The following is a 13,864-nucleotide window of genomic DNA, read 5'->3' on the forward strand; positions in this document are numbered from 1 at the left end:
CCATATTTGGGCATGCCTGACAAAGAACTCCATAGGCTATTTATGGCCAATTGGGCATAAAAGGGACACCGACATAATAACTGGGTTGGGCATTCATTTCCAACTTGCATCGTTCCAAGTAGGCACCTCTCTAGTAGCCTCGATACCCAGGCTTTCATTTCGACTGCGCGAAAAATACCTCTCTAGTATATACGGTAAACTCACAACGTTTGGGCTTGTTTTCATAGACGATGGTCGCTTATATCTGTCGCAAAATCTGGCAACAATGCACTGAGCCTGAGGTGACCGACCCGGCGGATAGTCAGAAGTTAGCTAAGCACCATTATCTATTGGACTGGTTTATAGTTTATGGAAGCTTTTAAATTGTATAAGTCACAAGTACAAGTTTCACCTCGTTGTTGTGTCCGTCCGGTCCGGGTGTAATTCTTCTGGCGAAAACAGGTATGTCATATTTATTATATTATATAGCATTATTATTGAGCAATATATTTCTGCGTCACGCTGTCGTTACGCACATACACAACACAACACAACACAACACAACACAACACAACACACACACCCACACACACACACAGTAGCACACACATATTGGTATTTATATGTTATTGTGCTGGGGAATTAATGTGATATGTGTTATTGTTACAAATAGGGTGGATCATCTCAATCTTGGGAGGCTGGTCAGACTTCAAAGAGATAAAGAACACTGTGACTTGGACAGGTGACTGACCACAGGAAAACCCAAGTTGACTGTCAAAAATTAACTCCTCAAATCCAGTCTGAAAGACAGCAACCATTTCCAACTAACAACTAATTTTCTTTAATATGTTTGCTACTTTGCTCACTAGTTTGTTCCTGGCTATCTATTATTGTACAATTAGCCTAGCTGGAGAAGAATTTTTGAGATGTGCGTGCTTTCCTGCTGGATCCTATTCCTGTGTAATTGCATTTATCAGTAATAATGAAAATTAATTGCTGCCATTACAACGCTCAATGTATAACACTGTAATTGTATTGTATACATGCACATGTGTATATCAAAATGTACCCTACTTCTGCTAGGAGACCATGGCAGACCTTGGCATCAAAGAGGGAGATATGGTGATGTTTGTGTGGACTCAGCCCACTTCACCGGTCATCTTAAAAGATTTGGTAGAAATTCTGGGTGCTCTAGTTGGAGCAGAGGGCAGAGTGTCAGTGGAGAACATAGAGAGAATATCGCACTGTGAGTACCTTGTTATTGCTGGTGTATTTTTGACTCATAATACCTTATAGAAATAAAAAAATACTCGTATGAAAAGAAAATGAATTAGTAAATTGTAGTGTAAGGATCAAAACCTAAATAGTTTATTATTTCTGTTCAGATATCCTATCATTTCAGTTTCACACTAAGCTCTATTAATGCTCTCTTCTCTTTAACTCTACTCTTCTCAGCCAAACATCCAGCATCCACTTTCAATTGGGTACTGTCGTGCATTCTTGCCGACAGTTACTTCGTCCACAGCTCAGAGACTCTAGAGGAAATGGCCAGAGTTCTCAAGCCTGGCGGAAAACTAGTTCTTGAGGAGCCAGTCACAGGTGAGAGTAATGATGGAGTAAGAAAACAGACTTAATGACTTACAGGAGGTATTATATTATTATTATTTGTTCAAATAAGTTTTAAATAGCTTAATATTCTGCTGGTAATCATTTTGTGTTTGTTTAGTAACAGGAATTTCACAGTCTCTCTCTTTAAAACGGAACATTAATTGTCATGCAGTGATGAAAAATAACTCATGCAGCATACAGGATTAACCAGAGAACTTAAACACTATAAAATTGAAACTGATAAATGGGTTCTCCCCCGATAGAATTGGTGACCCACCAGACCTGAAATGTATATTCTGTTTATCAAGAGAGACACCTTAATGAACAAACTCTATTGCAATTATTACTATCAGATATAGATCTTGAAAAGTGTGTGTGTGTGTGTGTGTGTGTGTGTGTGTGTGTGTGTGTGTAAGTTGTTTAACTCTTTTAACTCAAACTTCTAGGCTTAGTGAGGTTTTGAATGTCTGTGTTTTCAGTAAAAGAGACAGAAAGGAGAGAGAGAAAATTATCAGTAAAAGAGACAGAAAGGAGAGAGAGAAAATTAATTGTCAACTAAGGGGAGTCACGGACTAGGCAGAGTAAATGCAATATGGTGGACTCTGCGTGGTACAGAAGGACTATTAAAGTTTCACCTCTACTTCTCTCTGTCAGAGAGTGACAACCAGGGTGTGAGGACCACTGACAAATTGACATCAGCTCTGAAGTTGTCTGGTTTGATGTCTGTTACAGAGGTGAGTGCATGACTTTGACTAGGTCCTCCTCTGTTATTTATTATTATATTTATTGTTTATTCAAATGATTTAGAATTGTACTGTGAACATTATATGTAATAACAAGACAAACCAGTTGACATCTCACTTTCATATTAAAACATTCATTTTGATAAACATTTCTTTACTGCTTCCACTTCCATCCAGTTGAGTAAAGGAACACTGTCCCCGGACGTACTAAGCTCCTTCAGGAGTTCCACAGATTACCAAGGCAACTCGCTGACCAGGGTCCGCATGTCCTCTTCCAAGCCTTCCTACGAGGTGGGATCTTCCACTCAGCTCAAGCTGTCGTTTGGGAAAAAGAAACCCGCCAAACCAGGTACGATGTTAACGATGGTGCCCATGGCTACTCCTCACACATTTTCGGTGGACCTACAAGCTCGTAGCGCGCCATTTGGTGGCACGCTACGAGCTTGTAGGTCTGGCACGCTACGAGCTTGTAGGTCTGGCGCGCTACAAGCTTGTAGGTCTGGCGCGCTACGAGCTTGTAGGTCTGGCGGCGCGCGCTACGAGCTTGTAGGTCTGGCGCACTACGAGCTTGTAGGTCTGATATACAGAAAGAATACAAAAGGCATTATATTCCTTAATCAAATATTTGAAATACAGGGCGCAGACAGCATTACATTCACAGAAAACCGCCCAATGAACCACAGCATATTTTTTATAAGAAATTCTTAACAGTGATTCATCGATTTTCAATTAATCGTTAACATTCCTAATTTGTTGTTGGTTCATGTGTAATATACACAAGTATATCCATTGCTGTTGTTTTAGCTCTTGATCCCAATGCTGCAAAGATGTGGACCCTATCAGCACTGGACATGGATGATGATGACGTGGTGAGTTCATTATCTAAGTTACTGCTGTGCAGAAACCTACATATAGACCCTACAGACATGTAAAGTAACATTACAAAAAAGACATGCATGCAATAGGTGTGTTGTGGACTGCCACCTAGAATTAAAGGATTACTTTAAGGTCTACTCAGTCTGTGTCTCAGCCAGGGTTTAAGCCAGTTTGTTCTCCCTTTCCCCTGTCTTCAGGATCTGCTAGACTCAGATGCTCTGCTGGATGATGAAGACCTGAAGAAGCCTGACCCCAGCTCTCTCAAAGCACCAGCCTGTGGACCGAACTCCAAGGCGAAGAAAGCATGTAAGAATTGGTGAGTATACCACCACAGATCCAGTGCTGTTTCTTCCCTGAACTCCCATCAGAAGAAACGGCCACGGTCATTAATCTAGCCCATTGCAGACGAGCACACGATCCATTTTTGGTATTTAATATTCGTATATGAAATCAGACAATGTTCTTCTGTTCTGTCACAAAAAAGTAAAGCTGCTTTGGACTGTGGCTATCATTAACATGAGTGAGAGGTGTAAATTGGAGGGCGGGTTGCAGAGGCATAAAATCCAACTGAAGTGTATATATTTAAAATAGCTAAACCAGGAAAATCCTTTTTAAATGCATGTATTCATTTTGTTTTAGCTAGTTTTATTTAAAAATCCAGACTGGATGTCTGGGTCTATGGATCCTGATCTTAAAGTAAAAACAGAAAATTGCTATTTTTATTTAAAGAAAAACACACTTTTGTAATATGTATTCGTTTGCGTCTGTTTAAGAGGGACTTTGAGAGCTGTTTCACTGTACAATGTAAGTCAATGAGGAAATTATTTTGAATGATCAATTTCTAATCAAAGGGGCATCACCCAGTTACATCATCGCAAGGTAACTACAAAACCTCTATGTCCTTGCCCTTTAATGTGGGTGGCCCTAGTGAGAATTACATCACGTCTATTCCTCCCAGGTCTTGGTGCCTTAGCTTAGCACACATAATAATAGTCTGACATTATTACTGTTTTTGAAGCTCATGTGGTTTTGCTGAGGAGTTGGATGAGAAGAAAGATGGCACCACGAAGGCCAACCTACCAAAGTCTTCCTGTGGAAGTGTGAGTAGCTTTCTTTGAGTTTGCAGAAAAGAGAGAACTTTGTGTGAAACACCATCCCCTCTGATCTGATTTTCCAATCCTAAATTATACAGCATTCCCTTCTGAGACAGTTATTTCATAATTTACACATATCTTTCCTTTTCAGTGTTACCTGGGTGATGCTTTTCGATGTGCCAGTTGCCCATATGCGGGCATGCCAGCATTCAAACCTGGAGAGAAGATTTTGTTGGACAACAAGACCCTAAATGATGCCTAAAAATAACTATCTCGATACTCCAGCACATCACATTGAGTTACATTCCATCCAACTTGAGAAAGCCCTAAATTCCTTGTAGACCCACATTAACCATATTCCTCCTGCAAGACTACTGTTTTTTTCCATTTGAAATTTGTTTTGTACTTAACGGCAAGTAATCTCTTGTGCGCTGGATGTTTCCTGAGATTAGTTCTGTTTAACAAGCAGTATGTGAGTGAGATCACCAACTTCAATCACTTCGTTTCCCCAGTTAGGGGGCAGTGGTCATGCTCATGTGTTGTCTGTACAAGTTGAATTGAGTCATTCTTGCTCAGCATCAAGCCTGATTTATGCTACGGTGACAGAAAGTGCAACATGATTTGCGTTTCTTCTTTTTCCCCCAGTTGCCAAAATGATATTTGTCGAAATAGACTAGATGCAGTGATTGGTAGTGCAGGCATGTTGGTGTGGAAGGGGCAATCAAAAACTATCTGATGCACTATTGTTAATTGGAGTACATGAGAAGCACTGACTGAAAGCAGCTACGTTTTTGGCCTTTCATCAATAATCCTGATAAGCAATACATTCACATAAGGCAGTACATGATATTGTCCAGCTTTTCAGTTTTCTCGATATACATGATTGAGATGAGTGTTTTGTTAAATGATTAAACAAAAGTTGTTCACAAGTATGTTATTTATTTCAGTGGTGTCAAATTAATAAAATCAAAAAAAAAAATTCCATGAAATGAGATTCTACCTACTGTAGCAAACAGGCAACATATTCCCATTTCCCAATCTTCCTACTGGAAGAGTTTTGCAAACTGAAAGAGAACCAAATACAAAAAAACATTTTCAATACAAAAAGTTCACGGCAGCTTATACCACCAGGCAACATTGAAGGCAACTAGTGTAAACGGTTAAGTACTGTCAGTAGGAGTAGTAAGACTTTTCCTTTCTGCTTGTTTCAAGCAAGGTAACGATCTGTGTTCCCTGTAAGATGGCCATTAGCCAAGCTGTGAAACTGACTTCATTCATGAGTAAATTAGTTTTAACTTTTAAACTAGCATTTGCAAATGTGAAATTAATCAACTGCGTGGCCCATTCCTCACCTCAAAATGTTAAAACTATGTCGTGAAACTATTTACCGCTTCTCTCTTTCACGTCTCTCCAGTTTTTGCCGGTGCGGTGACTTTATCCAACGAAATTACCGTCATAGCTATGAGGTGTGGCCATTGCAGTAGTAAACTGGCGGAATGTGGGATTAGAAGGCTGCTTTTACATGGATCATTTTGTATTCTTAAAATGATTCCAACCAAAGGCTTAATGATCACAAATGGTACAGTCAATGAAAAGCAGTGAAATGGAGAACATTTTGTGTCCAACTCCAATTTAGGGCTCATCATGGGTGCGTAGCCTCAGTCCATTTAGGGCTCATCATGGGTGCCTCAGTCCAACGTCCCAATAATCCGACACCCATGACTCCCGACTAAACCCCTAAACCCTAGCCACACGCGGAAGCCACATGTGAGTCTTAACCGGCCATGTAGTCGGACTAACGGGATGTCGGCCATCATGACTCTACAGTGAAATCCATTTTGATATCTCCTAAAGTGGGTTCAAAGGTGAAGCTGTATGACACTCCAGCACTCCCGTCCCCTAAGCTCTCCCATGGTGACCTGAAGAAGAAGACACCCTGTCTCCTGTGCCGGCTCCACTCGCAGGCACCCTGTACAGAAAGTTAGAGTAAAGCATTGGCTCACATGATAAATTATAGTATGGATAATGTTCCATGGATAAAAATGACCTGACATGACTGTAAAGGCCTTTTCAGACGAGATGCGACCGATGCTTCTCGGTAATTAATTTTCAATGAGAGGCGGGCGGTTATTTTGGATGAGCAGAGAAGTTGTAGGGCGTTGACACAACCGGGCACGGTCCCGTGAGATTATCACGCACATGCTTGTTTGTGCACACGCCCGTGGGCGACAAGAGATACAATTACAATTTAGGCATTTAGCAGAGACTCTTAATCCAGAGCGATTTACAGTAAGAACAATACAAGGACGGCATAGAAATAGTCATCTAGAATCATAAGAAATCACTAAGAAACTAACATCCGTCTATTAGTAGAATATCTGTACAATGAAACTATAAGAAAACACTTTAGTATAGAATGCTATGTCTACATAATATGCTATCAAATTACATATTTTAGCCTTTGCATACGCCTGCAAGGTTGTCGAGGATAGGGCAAGTGCTACGTCAAGCTGGATTGTATTCATCTTTTTTTTACGCTACATGTTCTGCACATAACGAGACCGCGGCGCGATCCAAGCGAGAGCGCCCGCGTCACTCGCTCCCCGTCTGAAACGGCCTTAAGGCTGAAATCAACTCGGTAAGACTGGGCTGCAGTCTTACTGCTGTCAGTGTTAATATTACCTGTTCACCGATAGGTCCAATCAGACCCATGCTGACAGTGATGTCATCATTCAGCTGGTACTCCATCCACAATGCAACCCCATGACAGCAACCACTCCTGAAACCACAGAGTACAGACCAGGTGTCCTCAAGCCGTTTTAGTTTTTTCATGAACTCCCAATAGTCGATAAAGTGCATGGATGGGCCCACATTTTGTGGGAGATAATGACTTCTAGTGAAAAACATTTCAGTGAAATTAAACCATTTGTCATTTTAATGGGGATCTGTCACAGCCATAGTCATTAGTCAAGGCAGGATGGAGGTTTATACCACCTGGACTAGTCAAGGCAAGACCCAGGTTTATCCCACAGCAGCAATTTACAATTTAGGCATTTAGCAGACACTCTTAATCCAGAGCGATTTACAGTAAGCAAGAAGTTAAGAACACCACAAGGTAATACATCAAATGCATAGAAATAGTCTTCTAGTACTAACCTAACAGTAGAATATCTGTACAATGAAACTATAGAATGCTATGCCTACATAACATGCCATCACTAAATGACATATTTTAGCCTTTGCAAGTTTGCATGCGCCTGCAAGGTCGCTAGGGCAAGTGCTACAGTAAGTACTGTGGGCTAAGGTGGAGTCTGAAGAGTTGAGTTTTCAGACTACGGCGGAAGATTGGGAGTGAGTCTGCAGTTCTAACTGCAATTGGGAGTTCATTCCATAGTTTGGGAGCCATAATCACAGCAGGGGGTATACTGTATGTATAACAACAAAGCCATTATCTATTCTAGACAAAAATGTGTTTTACGCAATACCATACTCCGAACGAATAACCACAATTAAATTATTTTGTTAATGTTTAATTGTATTTTTAATCTTGTGTATGAAATAGTCTATACATAAAGTTGCCTTTTAATTCCCTACTTGCATGGTCCGTGATATGACGGATGGAAACCTGTACCTTATGAATGGGAGTAATCCCTGACTGCTGATTTGCTGTTGAGGGACACACTGTGTAAAGTCAAAGGTCATGACAGCTTTGGACTGGGTCAGAGCACGGCAGGGGTACTCCCACAGGGGGTGGGGCTCTGACTCACTGGACTCACGGAAGTCCAGAGACTTCTGAAGAGAGAGAGAACACATGGACATGTGAAAAGAAACAAATAGAGTGAGATAAAACATTTGAATCTTTGAAATGAGAATGTAGCTTCAACGCAGTCTTCTTTTTTTCCCCATTGGATGCACATGACATTTCTTCCACGTAACAGCTATATTATCACTGCATGGATTTACCTGGACCATATCATCCATGGGTCCGACATCAAAGCCCTCACAAGTCCCACATGGTGCCCTTATCCTCCATAGATCCTAATACAGAAAACTGGTTAGAAGGAGTGAAATAAAAGGGTCTACAACAGAACCCCTCTGTGGTGTTTGTCAATTACCTTATTTAAAAATAAACCATTTTCAAAAATGTGGTATTGGCATGGCAAAAGGCTTAAATTGGCATTTGCAGAAGTCTCCGACATGAGGTCTCACCTGGAACTCCACTGCCACCATGTGGAGGGTTGCGGCACAGGGCAGGATGGTAGCGGTGGGCTGTAGGAGTCCCACCAGGGCGGTCCGACAGTACCAGAAGAACAGCGAGTGCCACGGCAAGAGGCTGGTGCTGAAGTAGGGTTCACCCAGAAGTACTGAGATCTACAGGACAGATGGCACACAGGATGGTACTGGTAATGAGGGGAATAATGGGAAATACTGACTAACTAGGGGAATACTGAATATCTTATTTCTTAATAAAAAAGTGTGTGTGCATGTGCCGTGCATTTTTATCCCAAACACAATCATGTCCACTCCAGAAGTACCTGTTCTCCTCCTAAGTCACTAGTGGTCAGCTGGTCAGGTGTGCTCTCTAGTAGCTGAACCGCTCCTTTCATGGAGTTAGCTTCCAACACCTGAACAGTACATCAAATAGCGTAAGGACCTTTCTCCCCACATTGTTTAGTTAATAACTTTACTAAATCTAATTGATCCATTCCTTAATTACTATTTATTTTTATTTTAATAAACCATGTCAATGATCATGTGTTTTCCAAATTGTAAAATGTAATTAGTTTTGTCATCATCATAATCCCATATCAACATACAACATATGCCACATTTTTTCCTAGAGCCAATGCTAGTATATAAGAGACAACCGTTTTAGTGTTTGGTTACTCTAACTAAATTCATATTTGATGGTAATTTAAATTATTTACCTGTTCAATAACCTGTCTGGACATTCTAGAATGTTCCAAACTGAAAACCTGAATGGACAGAGGAAGGTAGTTTAGTGAATGGTCGAAGTGGATTCAGTCATCAAATAAGCCAAACAGACTAAAAGTATCATTCAGGATAACAAGAAATGATGACAGTCATATTTGTCAGGTGAAACAGGCGCTGTCTACGTTGGCTTAGGCGTCATGGGGTCACTCCCATTGATGACTAGGTTGATGACTAGGTCACTTACATTTCATGAGCCGTTATGACAGGTTTCACCTGACAAAAAACTAAGTAAAATACTTGTGTGTGTTGGATACCTTCTTGGCTCCAAGCATGTGAGCAAAGATAGGGAGGAGGCTCCCATCACTGACTCCTAGACACACGCTGTCTGTCTTTAACACCTGGGAAATTACACAAACCAAACCACAGCTCATTCACTAACACCATTGCATTAAAGCCTTACAATTTGCTGTGCAAATGCTGTTCAAAGGCTGTTTTAACTTACACTGCGTAGTGCACTGACATAGCTCCCCGTACGTTGCCGGTCGTTAAGCTCCCCAAATCGTGGCCGTGTCCACACCAAGTGGGCCTGGCAGGTACAACATGGTCGACATGGTGGTGCTTCACTGTTTGTGTCCCGTTGGCTGAGAGGATTAACAACCAAAAGGTCAAAAAGCAACAAACGGCAAACATGGGATTAAGTACAGTGATTCCTCTAAAGGTAGAGAATAATGTTTTTTGTAAGGTGTGACGCCCATACAGAACATTTCTAAGACAACAAGGAGTACTGGAGGAATCTCAGTGTGTCAAGGCACATATGATGTTTTCATTGTGTGCAGTAGTGCGGCGCACCTGTTTGACTGGAGGCTGTACCACAGGCTGTAATCATCATGACAGACAGTCAGAGCCACCTCTTCTCCCTCTGTCACCCTCCTCTCTATCGGCAGGAAGTAGACACTCTGCATCCAGTGGTCACGCCACTGGGAAAAACAACATAAACCATAAATTGAATTAATGGTACCCCAAATTAACCCATTTAGGACTGAGACCAGATTCTACAAAATGTCTTCTAAATCATGACAGTTTTCTGAACAATTTCAAACAATTTCATGTCAAGGACTCCAAAAACAAACGGTATGTAATTGGGCGCCGACAACCGTTTGAAAATATGTTGTTTTTTCCAGGCCAACAATACCACGGTATCAAGACACAAACTAACCGGAGCGGGTTGAGCATTTGGGTAGGTCCAGCTGGGAGCCATAGAGCAGACGATGGTTCCGCTAGGGTCCATGTCGATGTCCCACCAGGATAGGACCACCTGCGCCCGCCCGCTGGTCTGAGCCGGGAACCGGGAAGAGTAGGTTTGAGGAGCGCTGCTCACTGGCTTACTGAAGTCCACACTGAATAGTGCAAAAAATTAAATAAAGTTTTTGGGAGGGGGGCTTATATACTGTAATTATTGGTGATAGAAAACATGTTGTAAAACAAAACAAATAGCACAAAGATTAGCCATAATGTGCTTCTGTGTGTATTACAATGGCAGTAGTCATCGGGTGCATAAATACATACCATAATTTCCGGACTATAAAGTGCACCTGAATATAAGCCGCACCAGCTAAATTTAGGAGAAAAAAAGATTTGTACATATACAAGCCGCACTGGACTATAAGCCGCAGGAGGGACGTGGACCGGCCATAGAGATAGATTTAGAAGGTCCCCTAGTGGCCGTTAGCTGTAAAAAATCCATAGATTAGCCGCACCGTTGTATCCACACTTTACCTGGGCTGTGTGTGCTCCAGTTCCTGTCGATTTGATCCAATGAAAGCCAATGAAACTGGTCAGATGACCAATGATATCCAATGAAATCAACAGGAACTGGAGCACACACAGCCCAGGAAAAGTGTGGATAGGCCGCAGGGTTCAAAGCATGGGAAAAAAGTAGAGGCTTATAGTCCGGAAATTACGGTACATACATCTGGAAGCATAATCAATACTTTGTCTCTCACCTGAACATGGTGCAGAGAGGACCCAAGGGGGTGAAGCTGTCAGGGCTCACTTGACTCAGCTGGATGTCACAGACAGAATGGACTCCTGCACAGCATGCCACTGTGGAGGGGGGCACCAGTCTCCTGTTGTCCACCTGTATGGGCTGGAGCTGAGCCCAGCTCCACAACAGCTCCGACTCAACCAGCTGGGCATAGACGGTAGCCCGGTGGGGCACAGCCTCACAGCCCTCCTGTGGTGGAGAAGAAATAATGAACAAAAGCATACTTAACACTAAAATAAGTAATGTATGCATATTTTTGTAAACTGTAATTTATTATGTATACATCACTTAAAATGATAGAGACAGTGCCTTACACATCATCATAAACCACACAACAATCACAAATTATGACTTTGACTCTACTCTTTTTTTTCTTCATGTAGAGAGACAGACAGACAGACAGACAGACATACTTGAACCAAATTCTGGTGAGCATGTTCATAACTGGGTAGAGCTCCTTCTCCTATCAGTTCAGTATCAAACAGCTCTGTGAGCAGGACATTGGCTCTCGTTTGCATGTCTCCATCTGTGATCAGACACAAATACAACATGTTTTATTGGAATGTGACAACCAGTTACAATATCACCGCTGTCGGAATGTGGAAAATAATAAGGTGTGTGTGTGTGTGTGTGTGTGTGTGTGTGTGTGTGTGTGTGTGTGTGTGTGCGCGCGCGCACAATATGTGCACATGCATGTTGACTCTGACCTGGCCCTACAGTGACTTCAGTGGAGTGTTTGTTGATAATCTTGATCTTGTCAGAGAATCCATTTTTCTCCACGATGCACTGGGCTGCCTCAGCCATGGGCTTGAACACCTGGAGACAACATTAGTTGTGTGTTTATATACAGTTTATGATTGTGAGCTGACCCAGAATAAAGCATGACATATCACGTCCCGACTGTATGGACGGTCAATGCTAAGACCACTAATCCATCAGTAACACCCCCAAATACAAGACCGGCCTCACCTCCACAGCATAACAGAAGTCAGCCCCAGCTGTGAGAGCCATCATGGAGAGTAGACCTGTTCCTGTCCCAATGTCTAGAACAACCACTCTCTCCCCCCGCGCCTGGACCCTGGAGACTGCTGCACGGATGCCCTGGTAATACTTCACATTCTGGAAGAGAGAGTTTAGTTCAACTTTTTTTTATAAAAGGAGTCATACATTTTTTATTTATTTTTAACTTTTCCCCCAAAATCCCATATTTATGAAAAGCTTTAAAAATATATTGAATGGCTGTTTGTAGTGGATTTTAAAGGCATCTGTGGAGAGCAATATAACTGTGGGAGGATGTGATAGAAAAGCCACACTTACCCTATCATGATCATGCAACATATCTGCAAAACAGGACCTGAAAAAGACAGATTTTCTATAATCAGAAATTGAACTCAGCTCAGGTCTGAAGTCATGTAAATAAAGAGGTTTAATATTTCTACAATGGCTACCAAACCTGTGGGTAACCAGTCATTCAGGTCTGATGATCAAACCATATTCCAAATGATTTATTTCTTTACATTTTGGGGAAAAAAGCCATTTAACATTGAGGTAAACAAAGGGGTAAATAAGGGGGGGACTTTTTTTACAGGGGCCAGTTACGAATTGCAGGGCCGTATAGGTGCTCTGGGGTTAGGGAGTAGGGATTCACATTTCTTAATGGCTGTTGGTAGGGCGTTCCACATTTTAGTGGCATAGGAGTGAAATTAACTGGATCCCTTGATTGAGCCGAATCTGGATTGCACGTGGTTTGTTGAATTCCCTGACTCTGCATGGCGTTGTGATTGTGGAAGAAAGCATTTTGACAGACCTTGTTTAGTGAATCTTGTAGAACATGCAGGTGTCAAAATATAATAAAAAAACAGTTGAAAATGGGGGAGAGTACAGTTAAGTATACAATTGGGGGGTGCAGTTTAAACAGAGCCTATGTCACATTGCGTCGTTAATATATGTTATAGCTCTGGTCCATAGCTCTAATGCGCAACGCATGATATTTGTTCCCTGAGGGTATAAAAAGCAACAAATATCAGCTATCTTTAATCTTTTGCAGTCACGGGACAAATAGCATTTTTTCCCCTCAAGACTAAAAGCTTCAGATTTAAAATGTGTTTGGTAATTGGTAACTGTTTACATGTGAGGTATAGGTCTATAGCGGTCTTACTCGGTACCTACAGATTGCACACATTAACACAGTTAATAAAAATGTGACAGCTAGGCTGTCTTGTCTTCCAACAGGCAGAGCAGCAGAGAGTGTAATAACAGCAGCCATGCCATGGCAACTAGCACGCATTGCTAACGTTACCAACCTGGCAATCTCTTGGTGATAGTCGTATTCCTCGCTCTCCTCCACACAGTCCAAAGCACCCGAGATCGGGTTCGCTCGTCCACAGAAAATCTTCATCGTCCCTGTCCGGCGGTAGCACGACTTCAATTTAATAAATCTGTATGACGACTTTCTTAAAGCCTAAATCGGTTAAACCAGCATTGCTACTACGGCGGCAGACATATTTTTGGCAAGCACGTCAGTCGGTCCCGGTCGGTCACGTGACATGGTGAGTGTTGCTGCTGATGAATGAATATCAACATCC

At 41.9% G+C, this 13,864-nt stretch overlaps 2 protein-coding genes across 5 annotated transcripts; one reads left to right on the top strand and one right to left on the bottom strand.

Annotated features, from left to right (window-relative positions):
• The first annotated feature begins 282 nt into the window (after window positions 1-282).
• ciapin1 (cytokine induced apoptosis inhibitor 1) lies at window positions 283-5,229 on the top strand. 2 transcript variants are annotated; one of them, XM_080762402.1, is made up of 10 exons: window positions 283-441; window positions 653-721; window positions 1,063-1,225; window positions 1,435-1,578; window positions 2,242-2,321; window positions 2,508-2,679; window positions 3,135-3,199; window positions 3,404-3,522; window positions 4,225-4,306; window positions 4,452-5,229. In XM_080762402.1, the coding sequence occupies exons 3-10, from the start codon at window positions 1,069-1,071 to the stop codon at window positions 4,560-4,562; spliced, it is 930 nt and encodes a 309-aa protein (XP_080618528.1). In that variant the 5' UTR covers window positions 283-441; window positions 653-721; window positions 1,063-1,068; the 3' UTR covers window positions 4,563-5,229. The 2 variants fall into 2 exon arrangements, with proteins under 2 accessions (XP_080618528.1, XP_080618529.1); XM_080762403.1 differs by lacking the exon at window positions 653-721.
• Window positions 4,688-13,796, bottom strand: prmt7 (protein arginine methyltransferase 7). Of its 3 annotated transcripts, none has more exons than XM_080762400.1 (17): window positions 13,583-13,796; window positions 12,597-12,633; window positions 12,249-12,398; window positions 11,987-12,095; window positions 11,693-11,805; window positions 11,239-11,468; window positions 10,452-10,632; window positions 10,085-10,212; window positions 9,738-9,876; window positions 9,550-9,633; window positions 9,229-9,276; window positions 8,836-8,925; window positions 8,510-8,671; window positions 8,264-8,338; window positions 7,932-8,089; window positions 6,983-7,079; window positions 4,688-6,269 (listed from the first exon to the last, which is right to left on the bottom strand). In XM_080762400.1, the coding sequence occupies exons 1-17, from the start codon at window positions 13,675-13,677 to the stop codon at window positions 6,114-6,116; spliced, it is 2,052 nt and encodes a 683-aa protein (XP_080618526.1). In that variant the 5' UTR covers window positions 13,678-13,796; the 3' UTR covers window positions 4,688-6,113. The 3 variants fall into 3 exon arrangements, with proteins under 3 accessions (XP_080618526.1, XP_080618525.1, XP_080618527.1); XM_080762399.1 differs by having other exon boundaries at window positions 7,932-8,092; XM_080762401.1 differs by lacking the exon at window positions 8,264-8,338 and having other exon boundaries at window positions 7,932-8,092.
• Window positions 13,797-13,864: the final 68 nt, after the last annotated feature.

This window comes from Protomyctophum bolini (assembly GCF_963924005.1).
Source record: "Protomyctophum bolini genome assembly, chromosome: 4".
Classification (NCBI taxonomy): Eukaryota; Metazoa; Chordata; class Actinopteri; order Myctophiformes; family Myctophidae; genus Protomyctophum; species Protomyctophum bolini.